The 22,550-nt window shown below is 45.6% G+C and overlaps 1 protein-coding gene across 10 annotated transcripts in view; it reads right to left on the reverse strand.

The window, feature by feature from the left end:
- The window catches only part of SHANK3 (SH3 and multiple ankyrin repeat domains 3), a 772,487-nt gene that overhangs the window by 577,044 nt on the left and 172,893 nt on the right, over positions 1-22,550 (reverse strand). For all 10 annotated transcript variants that reach the window (XM_073329053.1, XM_073329054.1, XM_073329055.1 and 7 more), the window contains one exon: positions 20,505-20,576. In XM_073329053.1, coding sequence (XP_073185154.1) covers positions 20,505-20,576 — 72 coding nt within the window. The remainder of the gene's footprint in view (positions 1-20,504; positions 20,577-22,550) is intronic.

Consider the following 22,550-nt stretch of genomic DNA (forward strand, 5'->3'; position numbering starts at 1 on the left):
GGAGTCTTATTCCCCTTTGTTTATACATTCATAGATTTTAGATTTTTATGCTGGTGTAAATGAGGAGTTATTCCACTGAAGCAGAGTGCAGAAATTTAAAACAAGGAGATTTAAATAATTTGTTCAGTGATTTAAAATCACTTGATTCTTTTTTTAAATTAGGTTGAGGCTTTGTAAATTTAATTTGAAAAATTGTGCTAATGCAATTTTGAGTTCAAATTTATACAGAATTAAATTATACATGTTGGTTTCTTTAAATGCCACTACTTGTAGGGTCTCACTTGAAGTTTACAAAATTGCTATAGGCAAAAACCAAAATATGGTGCAGCCCTGCAAACACTTTACTCGCATTAACAGTCAATTGGACCACTTGTGCTTAAAGTTAAACATACACATAAATGTTTGCATCATCAAGGGCTAAAACTGTACCTGTTTTATTGAAAACTTTTCTCCTAGTGGCACAAAATCTTTATCAATTCAAAACAAAATTGCTTCAATGTTAATGAAAAGTTATTTAGAGTTCCAATATATTAACAAAGTTAATATTAATTTATACATACAGGACAAATTTTTAAAAAGATGAACCTAAAGTTAGGTTCCCAAGTCAATGCATAGGCACCTAAGAGTAGAATTTTCTAAAGCACCTAGAACCCAGATTTTTAAATGTATTTAGGCGTTGCTGTGCTCAGCGTTGCAATGCCTAACAGATTTAGGAGCTTTAATCTCATTTTCAAACAGGATTTAGGCACTTAGAGCCAAAATCCCATTGACAGTTGATAGGAGTTAGGTTCTAAGTTCTTAACTCCCTTTTGAAAACTCCTAAATCAGTTAGGTGTTGCAATGCTGACCACAACAACGCTTAAATACCTTTAAAAATCTGGGCCTCTGTGCCTTAGGAGCGTAAGTCCCTTTCAGTTCAGGCTGCAAATTCTGACAAAGGCAGGCACTCTGCTCAGAACACTGCAGCTTTCTTAATTGGTGGAAGCGCAATACAGCTGAAAGCCTTGTTGGTTGCAAATAAAGTACAGCCTATTCACTTATCAGTGTTGTGTCTGAGTTTGTGTTGTTCTCACAGCAAGGATGTTAAGGAGGCCCTGGAATTGTCTTTTTCAGCCCGGATGAGTATTTTAAATGTGAAACTTCTTAGTAGAAAAAAAATCTCTGTACAATCTGAAATTCTACTAAGAATTAGGAAATTAAAGGAACAAAGTACAAAGCATCCACCATAGCAACTTAAGACTACAAAACGTGAAGAAAGTAAAGAACTAGCAACATGTAAATTAAAAAAAAATCTAATTTTTTTTAATTTTAAAAATTATTTTTTAAGTTTTAAAACATTTATAATTGTTTTAATCATGATTTGTATCCACTGAAGCCAATCAAGCACAGTCAAGACAAACTGGTGCAAAATCACACCTGTTCTGTCTCCCAGTACCTACGGCCTCATCCCCAGCAGAACACTGTTATGGGACACCATTCTTCCAGACCCTGCCATTTTCGCTACCTCTGACTGAACAGCAGCTCAGAGATCCTCTCTGTGCTCCAATTTCCCTTTGCCATTCAGTCAATGTACCCAGGAACCAATCCAGTCACTTTCAGAAAGACATCTCTTGATTCAAGGCATGATTCAAAGAAAGTCCTAGTCACCAGCACGGTAGCAATACCTATCAATCTCCATAACCCCTCCCACCTCACGCCCACCAGCCTCCTCCTCCAACCTCTTTCTCCCACTCCCACCCATGACTGCAGAAGCAGCAGGCCCCAAGTCTCAGACCAGCAACCAATATCTGTCCCACACACTGGCTGAGAGGTGTGACTTTCAGGAGACCTCAGGCGGTCTCACTGTCTCCAGAACTGAGTCTGCCAGACAGGCCACAGGGGAGAGTCTTGTCTAAATATTTTTACTGCACCTAGCAACATAGCATCTATTGCAAACAGCCAGAAAAGCTGCATTCTCCCCCTCCCCGGAAGAAACACCAAGAAAGGGAATGCAGTCGAGGGGCTGGGTATTGACTGGTTCGGGGTGGGATGGAGAGGGAGGTTGGATTTGCCTCCTTTCTGGAAGATTTTGTGGCTCATAATCCAATGACCCAGTCAAATGCAGTGTTCCTTGAGGCCCAAGAGACCATTGGATTGGTATAACAGATAGAGACGGAAATGAGGTTATGTTGGATCTCCCATGACAATACTATACCACAGTACTAGCGAACAATTCAAACAACTGGGTTTGATTGTGTTAGGGGGATCCTGAGGCACTGAACCACGCTAAGTGAGTAACCAGGGTCTCCTACAAAAGCAAGAGATGTGAGCTGCAACACAAGTTTGGTGGGTACAACACTGCACTACTGCAATCCCCCAGTGGCAGGGATCATCTCTTACAAACTGAGCACTTACATTATTGATGGGGGGCGATGGGGTTAACAAACCACTCACTAAGGCTGTGGTAGGGGGAAGGCTGGAGCAGTACTGCACCAGGAAATCTCCATCCTTAAAGCACTGCTGAGCATGCGTCTGGGGAAAAACGCGGTATAAAGAGAGCTCCCGAAAGCCAGGCATGGCCTCTTACTGAGGGGGCCTGCTGAGCATCATTCCCCTCCCACTTTGAGACATCACCCCAGAGGTAGGGAGAACCACATGTGGGGCACAAGAGGGTTGTCAGCGCCAGTCCTGAGACTCTGGGAGTTTGGATCAAAGCGCTATGAACAGCAGCTATGCCCCGAACTGAGACACTGAGTGAGGAAGGGGAAGATGAACAGGAAGTGGGCCAAGTGTAGGCCAGCCCATGCTGTCACATTTTCAGAGCCCTGGGCCAGGATCTGATGGAGCAGGAGGACCCAGGTCCCTCTACCCACCCCAGATTTCCCTATACCTAGTACTGAGATGGACAGGACTAGGGTTTACCAACAAGAAAGCTGACCCAGATGAACCCCATTCAGGGTGCGCCTGACGCACTGAACTGAAAGAGAGACTAGAGCAGCAGGCCCTGACCAACAGACCTGCTGACCAAATGGACAATCCCACTACAGGGGGTCACCAAATAACATAAAATAATAAGAATGAAAACAGAGACGTATGAGGGAATGGGGAGTGGTCCATTTCATCTGGAGAATGCAGTATTTGGCAAGTACAATAGTATGACTCGTGAGTGATGTAACATTCTAGGAGTTACCAGATAATATTTCCTGCAAATGCTCTGTCTCATTCTGTTTATTTCATAGACTCATAGACTATCAGGGTTGGAAGGGACTTCAGGAGGTAATCTAGTCCAACTCCCTGCTCAAAGCAGGACCAATCCCCACTAAATCATCCCAGCCAGGGCTTTGTCAAGCCTGACCTTAAAAACCTCTAAGGAAGGAGATTCCACCACCTCCCTAGGTAACCCATTCTAGTGCTTCCCCACTGTCCTAGTGAAAAAGTTTTTCCTCATATCCAACCTAAACGTCCCTCACTGCAACTTAAGACCATTACTCCTCGTTCTGTCATCTGGTACCACTGAGAACAGTCTAGATCCATCCTCTTTGGAACCACCTTTCAGGTAGTTGAAAGCAGCTATCAAATCCCCCATCATTTTGTCTTCCTTACTGAATGAGGGAGGCAACCTCGTGACAGAGGATGTGGAAAAAGCTAATGTTCTCAATGCTTTTTTTGCCTCTATCTTCACGAACAAAGTCAGCTCCCAGACTACTGCACTGGGCAGCACAGCATGGGGAGGAGGTGGCCAGCCCTCTGTGAAGAAAGAAGTGGTTCGGGACTGTTTAGAAAAGCTGGACGTGCACAAGTCAATGGGGCCGGATGCATTGCATCCGAGAGTGCTAAAGGAACTGGCGGATGTGATTGCAGAGCCATTGGCCATTATCTTTGAAAACTCATGGCCATCAGGGGAAGTCCCGGAAGACTGGAAAAAGGCTAATGTAGTGCCCATCTTTAAAAAAGGGAAGAAGGAGGATCCTGGGAACTACAGGCCAGTAAGCCTCACCTCAGTCCCCAGAAAAATCATGGAGCATGTCCTCAAGGAATCAATTCTGAAGCACTTAGAGGAGAGGAAAGTGATCAGGAACAGTCAGCATGGATTCACCAAGGGAAAGTCATGCCTGACTAATCTAATTGCCTTCTATGATGAGATAACGGATTCTGTGGATGAAGGGAAAGCAGTGGACGTGTTATTCCTTGACTTTAGCAAAGCTTTTGACACGGTCTCCCACACTATTCTTGTCAGCAAGTTAAAGAAGTATGGGCTGGATGGATGCACTACAAGGTGGGTAGAAAGTTGGCTAGATTGTCGGGCTCAACGGGTAGTGATCAATGGCTCCATGACTAGTTGGCAGCCGGTATCAAGCGGAGTGACCCAAGGGTCGGTCCTGGGGCCGGTTTTGTTCAATATCTTCATTAATGATCTGGAGGATGGTGTGGATTGCACCCACAGCAAGTTTGCAGATGACACTAAACTGGGAGGAGTGGTAGATATGCTGGAGGGTAGGGATAGGATACAGAGGGACCTAGACAAATTGGAGGATTGGGCCAAAAGAAATCTGATGAGGTTCAACAAGGACAAGTGCAGAGTCCTGCACTTAGGACGGAAGAATCCAATGCACCGCTACAGACTAGGGACCGAATGGCTCGGCAGCAGTTCTGCAGAAAAGGACCTAGGGGTTACAGTGGACGAGAAGCTGGATATGAGTCAACAGTGTGCCCTTGTTGCCAAGAAGGCCAATGGCATTTTGGGGTGTATAAGTAGGGGCATTGCCAGCAGATCGAGGGATGTGATAGTTCCCCTCTATTCAACATTGGTGAGGCCTCATCTGGAGTACTGTGTCCAGTTTTGGGCCCCACACTACTAGAAGGATGTGGATAAATTGGAGAGAGTCCAGCGAAGGGCAACAAAAATGATTAGGGGACTGGAACACATGACTTATGAGGAGAGGCTGAGGGAACTGGGATTGTTTAGTCTACAGAAGAGAAGAATGAGGGGGGATTTGATAGCTGCTTTTAACTACCTGAAAGGGGGTTCCAAAGAGGATGGAGCTAGACTATTTTCAGTGATAGCAGATGACAGGACAAGGAGTAATGGTCTCAAGTTGCAGTGGGGGAGATTTAGGCTGAATATTAGGAAAATCTTTTTCACTAGGAGGGTGGTGAAACACTGGAATGCGTTACCTAGGGAGGTGGTGGAATCCCCTTCCTTAGAGGTTTTTAAGGTCAGGCTTGACAAAGCCCTGGCTGGGATGATTTAGTTGGGGATTGGTCCTGCTCTGGGTAGGGGGTTGGACTGATGACCTCCAGAGGTCCCTTCCGACTCTGATATTCTATGATAGGGCTCTGGATGCCTCTGGATCTGTATTCTCCACTTCCAATAGGCTAGTTGCACACAGTGGAGGTGAGAGAGCAGGAACTGAGCCTTGGAGTTTGGGCTGTGAATACCAAACTGAGGTTAGAAAGTGCTTCTTGCTGCTCACATGAATGTGGTTTACAAGGTCTGCAACATTGGCAGACCAGTTACCAGCTCAGGCCAATGTTCCCATACCTCAATGGAATACCAACAAACACAGAGCTGGAATCAGTCTGGCTCACCAGGGTGTTAGTATTGTTAAAATAGGTATTAGAATGATAAGAATGAGTTTAGTGTTTAGACTTTATTGAATGCTTGTGAGCTGCTCATTTATAACATCTGTGTATAACATTTATAACATAGTGTAGGGTAATAGTTAAGCATTTGCATTGTGAGCCACTGTAAATCTCCCAACAGGAGAGAGACATTAACTCATGTATAATGCTGTCTCCAGGCACATTGACACCAGACTGACTAGAGCAGAACATAAAAGAGGACAAAAGACTTTGCTGTTTACTCTTCCCACCTGTATGAAGATGAGTTTTGCAAGTGTATTCTGCCCCTCAGCTCAAAGCAGAAGTGGGAAGGGAATAAAAACCCCAAACCAGGAGGAACTATTGCTTCTTGGATTCTGGGGGGCAAGGATTACTAGATATAAGCAAAAGATCTCCACTGCTTAGCCTGGGTTAGCCCTAAAGGACACACAGAGCTTGCTTATCATAGCAACGCCTATTACTTTTTGGAAACTTAAGATTGTAACTCATTTGTGTGCATATGACTACGTGCTTTAACCTTGTAAATAACTCTCTGGTTTCCTTTCCTGTTAATAAATATATATACAGTTTATTATAGAATTGGCTACAAGTGCTATCTTTGGTGTGAGAGCTAAGGTGCAACTGGCCTGGGTAAGTGACTGGTCCCTTGGGACTGGGAGTAACCTGAATATTACTGTGATTTTTGATGTAAGGGACCACCTATCACAAAGGCAAACTTGCCTAGATGACAAGAGAGATCAGAGTACCCCTGGGGGACTATCGGAGACTCCATGTTACAGCTGTTATAGGGCCTGAGGAGTTTACACTTAACTGGTTGGTGAAATCTAAGTACAGAACTCCCCACCTGGTTGGGGTTTGTGCCCTGGTTCTTAGCAGTCTGCCATGAAGTTGATACTCAGGCTCTTAAGTTACTGCAGGGCAGCCTGACAAGGCCTGTGAGCAAACACCACCTTTCCTTACAGCTAGCGCAGTAAGAAATGTTATATGGGGAAGAATCCTACTTTAGCCCCCAGGAAACGACATGGATGAACCCAGTAAGATTTTCTGTCTCCAACTTTTACAGTCCCGTGTAGGAGCAGAGATGTTATTTTACCTCTGTATTTGGCACTGCTGCGACCAGCTGCTGCGATGTTAAGCTCAGTTCTGGTGTCCACAAGTCAAGAAGGATGCTGACAAACTGCACAGGGTTCAGAAACGAGCCAAAGGAATGATTAAAGGATAATCTGCTTTATAGCGATTGAGCTCCTTGAGTCTATCTAGTTAGTTTAACAAAGACAGTTAAAGAGGGACTTGATTACAGTCTATAAATATCTACATGGGGAACAAGTATTTATTAATGGCCTCTTCAATCTAGCAGAGAAAAGTATAACACAATGACTGGAAGTTGAAGCTAGAAAAATTCAGACTGGAAATAAGGTGTAACATTTAACAGTGAGAGTAATTAACCATTGGAACAATTTACCCAGGCTCATGATACATAAGAATGGACATACCGGGTCAGACCAAAGATCCATCTAGCCCAGTGTCCTGTCTTCCAACAGTGGCCAATGCCAGCTGCCCCAGACGGAATGAACAGAACAGGGAATCATCAAGTGATCCATCCGCTGTCGCCCATTCCCAGCTTCTGGCAAACAGAGGCTAGGGACTCCATCCCTGCCCATCCTGGATAATAGCCATTGATGGACCTATCCTCCATGAATTTATCTAGTTCTTTTTTTAACCCTGTTATAGTCTTGGCCTTCATAACATCCTCTGGCAAGGAGTTCCACAGGTTGACTGTGCGTTGTATGAAAAAATACTTCCTTTTGTTTGTTTTAAACCTGCTGCCTATTAATTTCATTTGGTGACCCCTAGTTCTTGTGTTATGAGAAGGAGTAAATAACACTTCCTTATTTACTTTCTCCACAACAGTCATGATTTTATAGCTTCACAGTCTGCCTAGGACTTAACTATCTTGAGTAATTTTGTATCATCTGCAAATTTTGCCACCTCACTTTTTAACCCTTTTTCCAGATCATTTATAAACATGGTAAATAGGACTCGGCCCAGTACATCCTGGGGGACACCACTATCTACCTCCCTCCATTCTGAGAGCAGACCATTTATTCCTACCCTTTGTTTCCTATCTTTTAACCAGTTACCAATCAATGAGAGAACCTTCCCCCCCACACACACACACCCCGATGCAAAGAATACATTTCATTTCTCCGCAATGGCCTTATCATCCTTCAGTGCTCCTTTAGAATATCGATTGTCCAGTGGCCCCACTTGTTGTTTAGCAGGCTTCCTGCTTCTGATGTACTTAAAAAAATTTTTGCTATTACTTTTTGAGTCTTTGGCCAGCTGTTCTTCAAATTCCTTTTTGGCCTTCTGTGGCGGGGTGGTGACCCCACCATGCCTCGAAGGGCTTAAAACAGCCCTAAAAGAGGGCTGTAGCCAGAGGAAAGCTAGGCTGACTGGGAGAAGTAGCCACAGGTGGGGCCACGCCCTAATCAGGCCACAGCTGGCCCTATAAGAGGGCTGTTAGTCAGGAGCTGAGACAGACACTCTCTCTAGCTACATGGAGAGAGGAGGACCTGGCTGCTGGGGAAGCTGAGGATGGTACCTAGGGCAGAGGGAGCTGGGGAGCTCCAGCCTAGCAGAGCCGCAGGCCAATAGCAGTGCTGGGGAAGGGCAAAGGGAGCTGGGGAGCTCCAACCTGACAGAGCCCCAAGCTGCAGGCCAAGGTAAAGGCCCACGAAAGGGTACTAAGGAGGCAGAGGAGCAGCCCAGACCTACACAGAGGCAGCTGGTCCAACCCCCCTTGCTGTTGATGAGTGGTACAGACTGGGAGCAAGGGCTAGACGATGACTGACAGTAGCCACCGAGGCAAGGGAGGGATAGGGGGTTGGGGGTTCCCCAGGGAGGGGAGACCCCGACTGAGGGGGTACTGCCAGGGGGCAGAACCCTAATCTAGAAGGGCACCAGGGTCTGGGAGGGGCACAGGGCCAGGGGCAGGCAAGACACTGACCAGCTGAGGGTACTCCTGGCTGAAAAGAGCTAATTCCCTGGACAACCAGCAGGAGATGCCACAGTGGTGAGTTGTCGCCCCACGACACCTTCCGAATTTTATTTTTCCACTTCGTTTGCCAGAGTTTGCTCCTTTCTATTTTCCTCATTAGGATTTAACTTCCACTTTTTAAAGGATGCCTTTTTGCCTCTCACTGCTTCTTTTATTTTGTTGTTGAGCCACGGTGGCTTTTCTGGTTTTCTTACTATGTTTTTTAATTTGGGGTATACATTTAAGTTGAGCCTCTATTCTAGCGTCTTTACAGAGTTTCCATGCAGCTTGCAGGGATTTTACTTTTGGTGCTTGTGATGGGGTTGGGATTCACCACCGCAGGACCTCCTGCTGACTCGTCAGGGAATTAGCTCAGGCCAGTGTGGAACGCCCTTCAGTGGTGGTGTCCCATCTGTCTCTCGCCCTCTCTTGGCGCCTGGACCTGTGTTGCTCCCTTCTTGCGGCATCCTCTTCAAGACACTGCCCTCCGGCAGTGCCCACTATTCCTTGTTCACCCCCTTGCGGGTGGGTTTCCAGCAGTCTTTCACTTCGCCCAGCCACAGCGGCCAACCACACCCCAAAGTCTAACCCCCTTTTGCCAGGGGTTGGTGCAGTCCACTATTGCCACATCCAACGGCTGGGTGTATGTGCAAGGGAGAAGTGGGGGACCCAGGCCCGCCCTCTACTCTGGATCCCGACCCAGGGACCCTTTGGCGGCAGCCTTCCTGCCCTCCTTCTCCCCCCATGTCTGCATCTCTCCCTGGGTCGCTTCCCCTTCGTCCCCTTTGCACCAGCCCAGCCCTTCCCTCAGGGCCTGCAGCCTGGCAGATACCAGGCTGAAGTTCCTTCTGCTCCCCTCACCTGCGCTGTCCCTGGCGCTAGTCCCCTCACATAGGAGACAGACCTTCACCCTCTGAAGGCCTGGGAGAGACTGCCTGCTCCCTTCCTGGGCAGCCTTTATATAGGGCTGAGCCTGGCCCTGATTGGTTATCTCTTACTCAGCCTCTGATTGGCTCCCTAGCAAGCCTTCTCTGATTGGTCGCCCACCCGCACAGCCTCTCTGGCCTGCTGGAGCCCCCTCTAGTATAGGAGTGGGATAGCCACCCCACTACAGTGCTGTAGCTTTTAATTTCTGTTTAACTAAACTCATTTTTCTGTAGTTCCCCTTTCTGAGATTAAATGCCATAGCGTTGGGCTGCTGTGGTGTTTTCCCCACCACAGGGATGTTAAATTTAATTATATTATGGTGATGATTACCAAGCAGTCCAGCTATATTCACTTCTTGGACCTGATCCTGTGCTCCACTTAGGACTAAATTAAGAACTGCCTCTCCTCTTCTGGGTTCCAGAACTAGCTGCTCCAAGAAGCAGTCATTTAAGGTGGATCCCTTCCTGAGATGATAGGTTCTCCATCACCTTGCAATTTTAAATCAAGATTGGATGCTATTCTAAAAGATACACCCTAGGAATTATTTTGGGGAAGTTCTATGGCTTGTGTTATACAGGAGGTCAAACTAGATGATCACAATGGATCCTTCCAGCCTTGCAATCCATGAATTCTAGGATTATTTTCTTATCTGCAAGATTGGGACTTGAAAAGACACATACCCAAGACCACTGCCCTGGATACCTCATGGCCACATAGAATCATAGAAGATTATGGTTGGAAGAGACCTCAGGAGGTCATCTAGTCCAACCCCCTGCTCAAAGCAGGACCAATCCCCAACTAAATCATCCCAGCCAGGGCTTTGTCAAGCCGGGCCTTCAAAACCTCTAAGGATGGAGATTCCACCACCTCCCTAGGTAACCCATTCCAGTGCTTCACCACCCTCCTAGTGAAATAGTGTTTCCTAATATCCAACCTAGACCTCCCCCACTGCAACTTGACACCATTGCTCCTTGTTCTGTCATCTGCTACCACTGAGAACAGTCTAGATCCATCCTCTTTGGAACCCCTCTTCAGAAAGTTGAAGGCTGCTATCAAATCCCCCCTCACTCTTCTCTTCTGCAGATTAAATAACCCCAGTTCCCTCAGCCTGTCCTCGTAAGTCATGTGCCCCAGCCCCCTAAACAATTTTGCTGCCCTCTGCTGGACTCTCTCCAATTTGTCCACATCCTTTCTGTAGTGGGGGGGGCCCAAAACTGGATGCAATACTCCAGATGTGGCCTCACCAGTGCCGAATAGAGGGGAATAATCACTTCCCTCAATCTGCTGGCAACGCTCCTACTAATGCAGCCCAATATGCCGTTAGCCTTCTTGGCAACAAGGGCACACTGTTGACTCATATCCAGCTTCTCGTCCACTGTAATCCCCAGGTCCTTTTCTGCAGAACTGCCGCTCAGCCAGTCGGTCCCCAGCCTGTAGCAGTGCATGGAATTCTTCCTTCCTAAGTGCAGGACTCTGCACTTGTCCTTGTTGAACCTCATCAGATTTCTTTTGGCTCAGTCCTCCAATTTGTCTAGGTCACTCTGTATCCTATTCCTAGCCTCCAGCATATCTACCTCTCCCCCCAGCTTAGTGTCATCCGCAAACTTGCTGAGGATGCAATCCATCCCATACTCCAGATCATTAATGAAGATGTTCAACAAATGAAACCTCTCACGCTAGCTCCTCTCGACATGACTACAAAGCATAGTTTCTTGTTCTTCAGTGCACGTTGCATATCAGTCCCCACAATGCACAGTACCAGTAGATTATTTTGCTAAGCAAGTTTGAGGCATGTTTACAAAAGGGGGAATGAGGTTAAGCAACAGGAATGTGCTTGTGCACGGGGGAGGAAGTTGTGTAGCACACAGCAGTCCAGCTGGCAACCCATTGTGCTGCAGTCCATTATCCTCCATTAGCAAGAAATTACAAGAAAAATCAACAGCCTCCAGAAAAAAGCTCTTTGGGAGGAAACGATACAAGGCAGGGGAGATCCTCTTCCTTGAAATGAAAGAAAATAAATGAGATATTCTTCTTGTAGAGGAATTACTCCAATGTCGTAATGGGGGATTTCAACCATCCCCACATTGACTGGGTACATGTCACCTCAGGATGGGATGCAGAGATGAAGTTTCTTGATACCTTAAATGACTGCTTCTTGGAGCAGCTAGTCCTGGAATCCGCAAGAGGAGAGGCAATTCTTGATTTAGTCCTAAGTGGAGCACAGGATCAGTCCAAGAGGTGAATATAGCTGGACCGCTTGGTAACAGTGACCATAATATAATTAAATTTAACATCCCTGTGGCGGGGAAAACACTACTGTGGCCCAACACTGTAGCATAGCATTTAATTTCAGAAAGGGAGACTACACAAAAAAGAGGAGGTTAGTTAAACAAAAATTAAAGGGTACAGTGCCAAAAGTGAAATCCCTGAAAGCTGCAGGGAAATTTTTTAAAGACACCATAATAGGAGGCTCAACTTAAATGTATATCACAAATTAAATTAAAAAACGTAGAGAACCAAAAAAGTGCCACCGTGGCTAAACAACAAAGTAAAAGAAGCAGTGAGAGGCAAAAAGGCATCCTTTAAAAAGTGGAAGTTAAATCCTAATGAGAAAAATAGAAAGGAGCATAAACTCTGGCAAATGAAATGTAATTAGGAAGGCCAAAAAAGAATTTGAAGAACAGCTAGCCAAAGACTCCAAAAGTAATACAAAAAAAATTTTAAGTACATTAGCGGGCTTCCTGCTTCTGAACAACCAGCAGGGCCACTGGACAATCGAGATGCTAAAGAAGCACTCAAGGATGATAAGGCCATTGCAGAGAAACTAAGTTAACTCTTTGCATCAGTCTTCACGGTTAAGGATGTGAGGGAGATTCCCAAACCTGAGTCATTCTTTTTAGATGACAAATTGGAGGAACTGTCCCAGATTGAGGTGTCATTAGAGGAGGTTTTGGAACAAATTGATAAACTAAACAGTAATAAGTCACCAGGACCAGATCATGATACTCACCCAAGAGTTCTGAAGGAACTCAAATCTGAAATTGCAAAACTACTAACTGTAGTCTGTAACCTATCATTTAAACCAGCTTCTGTAGCAGATGACTGAAGGATAGCTAATGTCATGCCAATTTTTAAAAAGGGCTCCAGAGGTGAGCCTGGCAATTACAGGCCAGTATACCTGACTTTAGTACCAGGCAAACTGGTTGAAACTATAGTAAAGAACAACATTGTCAGACACACAGATGAACATAATTTGTTGGGGAAGAATCAACATGGTTTTTGTAAAGGGAAATCATGCCTCACCAATCTACTAGAATTCTTTGAGGGGGTCAACAAGCATGTGAACAAGGGGGATCCAGTGGATATAGTATACTTAAATTTTCAGAAAGCCTTTGACAAGGTCCCTCACCAAAGGCTCTTAAGCAAAGTAAGCTGTCATGGGATAAGAGGGATGGTCCTCTCATGCATCGGTAATTGGTTAAAAGATAGGAAACAAAGGTAACTGATACCCTATACCCTGCTCTACCCCCCAGCTGAAATAAAGGGTAGGAATAAGTTGTCAGTTTTCAGAAAGGAGAGAGGTAAATAATGTCCCCCCAGGAGTCTGTTCTGGGACCAGTCCTATTCAATATATTAATAAATGATCCGGAAAAAGGGATAAACAGTGAGATGGCAAAATTTGCAGATGATATAAAACTACTCAAGATAGTTAAGTCCCAGGCAAACTGTAAAGAACTCCAAAAGGATCTCACAAAACTGGGTGAGTGAGCAACAAAATGGCAGATAAAATTCAGTGTTGAGAAGTGCAAAGTAATGCATGTTGAAAAAAATAATTATAACCATATAGACAAAATGATGGGATCTAAATTAGCTCTTACCACTCAAGAAAGGTCTTGGAGTCATTGCGTATAGTTCTCTGAAAACATCCACTCAATGTACAGCGGCAGTCAAAAAAGAGAACAGAATGTTGGGAATCATTAAGAAAGGGATAGATAAGACAGAAAATATATTGCCTCTATGTAAATCCATGGTATGCCCATGTCTTGAATACTGTGTGCAGATGTGGTCGCCCCATCTCAAAAAAGATACATTGGAATTGGAAAAGCTTCAGAAACAGGCAACAATAATGATTAGGGGTATGGAATGGTTGCCATATGAGGAGAGATTAATAAGACTGGGACTTTTCATCTTCAAAGAGAGACAACTAAGGGGGGATATGATAGAGGTGTATAATATCATGACTGGGGTGGAGAAAGTAAATAAGGAAATGTTATTTACTCCTTCTCATAACAGAAGAACTAGGGGTCACCAAATGAAATTAATAGGCAGCAGGTTTAAAACAAACAAAAAGAAGTATTTTTTCACACAATGCACAGTCAACCAGTGGAACTCCTTGCCAGAGGATGTTGTGAAGGCCAAGACTATAAGAGGGCTCAAAAAAGAACTAGATACATTCATGGAAGATAGATCCATTGATGGCTTTTAGCCAGGAGGGGCAGGGATGGTGTCCCTAGCCTCTGTCTGCCAGAAGCTGGGAATGGGCAATTGATGATTACCTGGGATACTGGACTACATGGACCTTTGGTCTGACCCAGTATGGCCATTCTTATGAGAAGCTAGGTGTACAGTCATACTTTCTGAGGGTGGGAAGAAGATATTCCCTTTACATAGGGAACACTTGGAGGCTTCTGCTTCAAAGTCCTTCCTGTGGCTCATGAGCAATTTCAGCATAAAAGAAAACCTTTCCAGGGCTCAGTTTAGCCGGAATGCTGGCAAGACTGTAACAAAAGCATCCAGCTCCCAGAGCAGGGGGGAGTGCGGTGCCATTTGATCACATTTCCAGTTGCTAGCAGGAGGCAGTTGAAATACCAGTGATCGAACGGGTTTCACACAGACTATTGAACATCAACAAACAGAGGTTTCAATCACTCCTACTACAAGATGTCAAATAATCAATTTTCTTACATAACAAAGAGGGTTTAGCTGTCCTCTCAGGAGGCCCAGTGAATGATTCTTTGACCCTACAAGAAGCATCTCAAAGTGGGTTCAGAGACCTGAAGCCAGACCACCACTTTGGGCTGTGACCCAGACTAATCCCATACGTGAAGTAGGGTCAAGACTTGGCTAGAGCTCTCTGAAGAGCACCTAGTAGTGCTGGTGATTCCGTGGCAGGCATTCTAGCCCTCAGAAGCAGAATCCACTGGGAGCGCTCTCCCCTCTAACTTTGTGCTCCAGGGTGGAGCTGTGATAAAGGGAGTGGTATGGTTGACTCTGAAGGGGGGATTCTTGTTTCAGAGTCAGTAACAGCCTCTGCACAGTGTGAAGAAGTGTGCCGCAAGGAACAGCGTGAGTCACTCAGTGGAGGCACTGTCCCCACCGAATCAGTACGAACCCCAATGTCTGGCACAGCATTAGGGGATGCTCGGAGCAGCTGGTAGCGTGGGTGTCTATGTGAGCACTTTCCCTTTGGAATTATCACTGACCCCAAAGCCTCAGTGCAGTGTTAGTCATATGTCGCAACTAAAGGATGCTACCATCAGCAGCTATCAATCCCTGAGTCCCTGATCACTCATATACATTAGCAACCCATGGTGCTTTTGGCAAGAGTCAGGGTGTTAACCCTGATGTCCCAGCCAATTTCTAACTCAGCTAAGTACATTCTACTGACCCCATTCCCCCCACCTGTCATAAGCTCAGCTGGACACAGGATTGTCCTTCGCTTCCTGACCTAAACAGGCATATTAACACTGCTGTGAAAGAGCTGCTGCGCTCCACCCCAGAGGTGCATGCATTTCTGCAGGTGACATTAACTGTAACACAATATGACTGTTCATTGTATCTTTTTATTTGTTTATTATGAGATGGAAACTGACTAATTACCTGGAGTCTGGCTGTGAAAGAGGACTAGCTTTAGTTAACTGCCCCAGGAGGAAAACATCTGGCATGCCTCAGTAGGGCTAGTTGCCTCATGCAGTATAGAGCTCCTGAATTATCCAATTAATGTATTACAGAGTGTCATGGAGTCTTTTCTCTGCACACAGAGGTGAAACTCCTTTAACAAATGAGCACATCTGTGTGCTGGGATGTTACACTTCCCAGAATCCACGGGAAGGTCTGCCAGAGATATTTTCTTCCCAGACATAGGGGGAAAATTTTTACAGGCTCAGAGAAGGTGGTCCATGCAAAAAGGGTGAGGGAGTTTAAATGAGACAGTCAGGATAACTGACATCATCAAAGTTTCTTATTTACCTGTAAAAAACCCTCAGTTCTGTCAATTGTGCACTGTCGGTCTACGTAACCCATCTTCCTGTCCCTAGGTAGCCCACATTCCGGTCACTCTTCCCCTCAATATCCCACCTCAACATCTTCCACTTGTTTCTTACACCTATTTGTTGATTCTACCTTTGGGGCAGGAGCAGGCTCTGACAGGAGTGTGTGCTGGCCAGCACCAGGGGCCCTAATCTCCACTGGGCATTCTGGGCACTGCTGCAATATAGATAAATGCTAAATAACAGCAAGAGATGTTCAGCAGGGAGACCCCCTGCCCCCTACACCTTTCTCTCCGTCCTCAGAGAGAGAGAGCAGAGGGCATCAGTATAGGATGAATAAGGTTGAGCCCACAGGATACTTGCTTAAATGGCTGCTTTCTATCTCTCCCCATCTGGGTGAGCAGGCCTCTCAGCTCCTAAGACAAATAACAGATCAGAATTTCTAAGAAATGAAGTATACAGAAACCACAGAACTAATCATCATCTAGAAGATTTCATCCCCTCTCCCAACCTTCCCCCAGACAAGTGCCTGACTTAGCCAGACCCTCCTAGCTGTCCAGAACCCTAGTGGCAGAAATCTTTCCAACCTTTCATGTTTTTCTGCCTGCATAGTGGCTTCTTGCACAACATGCTGATAACTCACAGACAGAATGCTACAAAGTCACATTTCAGTATTACCAACACCAAGCTTTTAGGGGCATGAATCAGGCCCCCAAAAACCAAGAGATTGGCTTACATTATGAGATTTTAAAAAAAATTAACTATGTTCTTTTCATTTGTCTTTTGGTTTCTGAATACTACAGTTTACATTTTCAGACTTTTCTCTGCAACCACAAGGACTAAAATTTGCTTTATTCTGAAATGGAAGCTGACATTCTCACACAATCACATGGCTCTGGGAGCTGGGTCTTTAAAAAAATTTAAAGACTAGCAATAAAATTGCAAAGAGTTGGCAAGACTGAGACATGAGACAATTCAGCCCAAACCTGGGTAATTTATCAAAAAATTATGAGCATACAGAAGGCAGGTTTTTAAACAAAACTAAGCAGCACCAAAATGTCACCAGTCTGTATTGTCTTTGACACCCCAACCAACAGCCATAATAGCTTTGTTTAAGAGAGAATGCCAAATTCCAGCACCACGGAAGACACCACCCAACCCCACCTCCAGAGATATCCTAATCATCACTGCCATGAGAGAACCACAGCCACAAACACAGATATGGTCAGAATGCAGGGAAGATATAGAGTACAAGGATCCTCCTTTCCTTTCCCCTTCCGTCCCCCACTCTGTAATGCCAAATGCAGCTGGCCACTGAAATGTAGTCTCTTGTACTCTGCTGAGCAAATGGACAAATCTCTTATAGTATTCAAAACAACTGCCTCTAGAAATATGCTATGCACTACAGCACCATGAGGTTCCACAGCACCACAAACCATGTAGAATCAATCCTGTTTTCATGTCTTTCTCCTGAGAGAACTGTACTCTATACACTGCCCAAAATAAATCAGCTATGTGCATCCATTTTCCCAAGGGAAACAGCCTCAAAACTGATGCCCCAAACCACACAAAGGAAGGAGTATAAATATACACACCAGTTTGCTTAGAAATGTAAGCCAACTACATACCAATAGTCACATCACAGGGAAATAAACTCTGCCCTCAGACTGGTCTCAGAGATATTCCACAAAAAGTGTTTCTCAAACACAAAATCTCTCACCCAAATCCAATGCTCCTCTGAGATCCATCACATCCATCAGCCACAATGTCACTCACACAGCGTGTGAGGGCCGTCCCAGCACCAACACACCACGCCACTACTCACAGAGAGACAGACGCCTAGGGCTGTAATTGTGATAACAGAATAGGAGATGAGGATGGAAGCAGAGGGTACCTTGCTCTTCATTCTGGACCTGCTGGCCCCTGAAGTTTGCCTTTTGTCTTTCTGTTCAGTCAGTTTTCTTCCTAGGGAGGAGCCCATGTCCCTCACTCTGCCCCTCTCCTTTCTCACTCCGATCTCTCAGTCCCTGTCTCAGGCCAGAGAAGGCTCCAAACCGGGATGTGGAGCTTGCAAACACATGCTTTCCACAATCTCATTCTCTCCAAGTAAAGCAACAGCAGTCTGTGCCGAGGGTACAGGTTACACCAGCACTGGCTTTCAGGACCGTGTTCTCTTCAAGTGAGCAGCCGGCGTGCATGTAACACACACACACTTTGTCTCTCTGTCTGACAGCCTCCCCCTCTCTCTTTGCCACTGTATTTCTCTGTCCCTCACAGGGAACGGTCTCTCCAGTTGGCTGCTGGATATGGGCTTCTCTTTTGCTGTCTGATCCTCACGACCTCGGAGCGACACATCAGTGGATGCAACACACATACACAGGAAAAAGCTAACTAAATTAAATGCACAAGTCAGCATCTTCCCCACAGAAATCAGGTGGGACTGGAGGCTCAGCTTTTCATTGCACTGCCCTGTCTGTATAATAAGGGACAGATTCAATACAGTTTGGGGAACAAAAGAAGACCCAACACAAAGGGATTATTTTTAATAGAGGTTTGTCTGCAAAGTGCCTATGCCCTTCCCCACACATCTTTGGGGGCAGCACATTGCACACAGGCTCAGATGTCCCCCCACTATACACTAGTCCTCAGCCCCCCGCCTTTCTGAAAACATGGCCCTCAAGCTGCACAGTCCACTAGTGCCATGCAATAGTGACTTGAACTCCTTGCCACTAGGAGAGTGCGGGAGACTTGTGTCCATTGCTCAGATGTTCTTGTGCCAAACATCATGCTACTCGCTGCATAAAATCTCTCCCTTGACTCACTCCACAGACACAGTTAGTCTCATGTTGCGGCAACCCTGCAAAGGCTAACGGAAGGGTCTGTAATTCCCTCTTCTGGGTTTGAGGGTCCCATCTGGAAGGACAAGCCTTTTGGGGAGATTGTTTTCTCTCTTTCTGCTTAGGATCTGCTCAGAGTTCCTCCCATTCAGCTGCTGTTGTTTTATAGACCAACTGACCCTCTGCCCAGCAGCATAAGTCAGCAGCATCAAAGATCCCAACATCCCAGTATTGACCTGTGGAATTGTGCCAGGAGTTAAACTAAGGAAGCCTACAGCTGAAGGTCAAACAGACTCCAACACTGCCATGAACATGGAGGAAAAAACAGGGACAAATGGCATGTGTCTCCACAGTGCACTAATAATACACTTTCTATTTCACAGTGCAAGAGTGACTGGCAGCTGAAGAAGCCGTGCCTGGAGATGGCTCAAGGTTGCCCCAGTTTGAGTAAGTCAGAGTCTATGCCTGAGGGTAGATACGAGGGGTCCACATCCAAGCAGGTCAGAGTCAAATGATGGTATGTGGGGAAGAACACACATTATGAGGTTCTCCATAAAGCCACTACTCTCTCCTCTTTAAATCCCTCTTCTCCTGTGACTCTTATAAGAAATCAACCCTTATTGATGGCCAGAATGCAGGGAGTCAGGAGTAGCTCACACTATTTGTTTATTTATACTTTTTAATACTTTCAAATGTGTTGGACCCATCAAGCAAGCTATGTACACAGCTAACCTTTGGAGCTGAGGGACAGGAAGTCTTGTCCTCATTCCTCTTTTATCATCCATTGTTTCTCATACTTGCTGATTGCATCTTGCTTCCAATTAAACCCTAAGCTTTTCAAAACAGGAAATCCTGTCTTTTTAAGTCCTTGTGCAGCATCCAGCACAACTGGGCCCGATCCTGATTGAGCCCTCTATGCACTACCACTATACAAATCAACAACAATTAAGGATACCTTGGCCTGAGGGGGGGAGAATCAGGCTCGGGGGAAAGAAGGGTGTCTATACCTGACAGTAATATCTGAGTTTCAGCTAGGTTCCTGAAAAAAAGTTCTTCCCAGTGTAACATCTGAAGTCTCTCTCTGTCACACACACACCACCCATCTGCAGTGTACTTGGGAAGTGGAGGACTTGGAAAGTACATTCCTTTCCAGGAAACAACCACAAAAAAATCTTTTGCTCTTTTTACTAAAGTTGTCTCCATTCTGAACTTAGTTCAGGCCAGATGACGAGTCCCCAAAGAAATCAGACTCTCCTGTCCTGATACACACATGGGTTAAAGCCTGGGGACAAGGCAGTGCAATAATGTTTCTGTACGTGAGGAAGAGAAGCCCTGCAGTGTCTGCCAGGGGAGAGGAAGGGTGCTTGTCAATGTACACCATTGTGCTGTACTGGTATTCAGTGACTCATCAATATCAGCGAATAAAGCGGCTCTTCAGCTGGCCCATCATGTGTTTCTCCCAGCCTCACCATCCCAGGAGAGGCTTAGCCCTGACCTCTCCCTCAGAACTCAGTCCAGCTGCACAACTGATTGCTGAGAGTATGTAATCAGTTCAATGTCACCAAGGTGGGCTTCCAGCCACAGTTCCATGGGGGGGCCTTCAGCTCAGATCACTAAGTAACACAATCCAGCCCTTGGCAATCAACATACATTTTTAGGGGGGAATTTGAGGTCTGGCAAAGGGGGAAGTCTGGAATGTACACAAATCTCTTCTTCTCCAACACTCTCTTTGCCAGCGAGAGTGTCTCTGACAGACTATGACTTATCTGGATAGGCTGTCGATACAGCTATCCAGACTTCAAGCTCCCTGAGGCTAGATGCCAGTCTTACCTTTGTGTGGAGCTTGGCAAACTGCTTGTCATCCAGCAGACTCTGGGTGTACACACGCCTCTTGTACCGGAACTAGAGAGGAGAAGGGAAAGAAAAGTGGTCAGACACAAAAGCCGAACAAAAGCCAAGGGCAATATAGGGGAATGTGGTCTCGATGAAATTACTATACGGTGGGGGGGAAAAACTGGCTTAAAGACTGTACTCAAAGAGTAGTTATGAATGGTTTGCTGTCAAAGTGGGGGAACACATCTAGTGGGGTCCCACATAGGTCAATCCTGGGCCCAGTGCTAATCAATATTTTCATTAATGACTTGAATAATGGAGTGGAAAATATGCTTATAAAATTTGTGAGGACACCAACCTGGGTGGGGTTGCAAGCACTTTGGAGGACAGGATTAGAATTCAAAATGACCTTGACAAATTGGAGAACTGGTCTGAAATCAACAAGATGAAATTCAATAAAGACAAGTGCAAAGTACTTCACTTAGGAAGGAAAAAATCAAATGCACAAATACAAAATGGGGAAGGACTGCCTTGGCAGCAGTACAGTTGAAAAGGGTCTGAGGGCTAAAATGGATCACAAACTGAGTCGGAGCCAACGATGTAATGCAGTTAAAAAAAAGGCTAATATTCTTGTGCATATTAACAGGAGTCTTGTATGTAAGGCTACGTCTTCACGACAAGTTAGGGGTGTAATTCCCCTGCTCTTGTGCACACACTTGCAGTAGTTCGGTGAGAGCTCACGCAAGTATACACAGCCGTGTAGCAGCAACAGCAGAGGCAGTGTCAGCGAAAGCACGACTGAGCTGTGCCAAGTACAAACCTGCCTGAAATTGGTGGGTAGGTACTAGGTACAGCTCAGTCATGCTACACTGCCATTTCTGTTCATCATCGCTCTCATCGAGCTACTCCGAGCCTGTGCACCCAGACAGGGAAACCACACTCCTAGCTCATGGAGTGGACATTACCTAAGACACAGGAGGTAATCGTCCTGCTCTCTGCAGCGTGGTTAGACCTCAGCTGGAGTACTGTGTCCAGCTCTGGGCGCCGCACTTTAAGAATGATGTGGACAAATTGGAGAGAGTCCAGAGGAGAGCAACACAAATGACGAAAGGTTGAGCAAACCTGCTCTATGAGGAAAGGTTTAATGAAAACTGTGCATGTTTAGGCTACGTTTACACTTAAAGCATTGCAGCTGCGCCGCTGCAGCACTTCAGTGTAGCCACGCAGGACAGCAAAGGGAGGAGTTCTCCCGTCACTGTCGTTAATCCACCTCCCCAAGAGGTGGCAGCTAAGCCGACAGACGAATTCGTCCATTGATCTAGTGCTGTCTGCACCACAAGTTAGGTCATCTCAACTACACTGGCTCAGGGGTGCGGATTTTTCGCACTTCTGGGTGACGCAGTTGAGTTGACCTAACTTTTTAATGTAGATCTTGCATTAGCCGTGAGAAAAGAAGACTGAAGGGGGAACCTGAGAACAGTCTTCTAATATGTTAAAGGGACCTATAAAGAGGATGGTGATCAACTGTTCTCCATGTCCCCTGAAGGTCAGACAAGAAGCAATGGGCTTAATCTATAGCAAATAAGATTGAGGTTAGAAATTAGGAAAAACTTTCTAACTATAAGGGCGGTTAAGTACTGGAATAGGCTTCTCAGGGAGGTTGTGGAATCCCTGTCATTGGAGATTTTTAAGAACAAGTTATTAGACAAACACCTGTCAGGAAAGGTCTAGGTTTACTTAGTCCTGCCTCAGCGCAGGGCGCAGGACTAGATGACTTCTCAAGGTCCCTTCCAGCCCTGCACTTCTATGATTTTATTATTCTAGATCTCACGTCATTTCACAGGTTAAAGAGCCTTTGTTTAATACAAATTTTAGGTCTAGAAAGGACCATCAGATGATCTAGTCTGCCCCCCCTCTACATGACAGGCCATAGAATATTTCCAGTTAACATTGTACCTAGCCCAATAACTTGTGTTTGGCTAAAGCATCTCTTCCAGAAAGGCATCCAGTTTGGATCTGAAGACATGAAGAGATGGAATATCC

This window comes from Lepidochelys kempii, chromosome 1, assembly GCF_965140265.1.
Source record: "Lepidochelys kempii isolate rLepKem1 chromosome 1, rLepKem1.hap2, whole genome shotgun sequence".
In the NCBI taxonomy this organism is placed as follows: Eukaryota; Metazoa; Chordata; order Testudines; family Cheloniidae; genus Lepidochelys; species Lepidochelys kempii.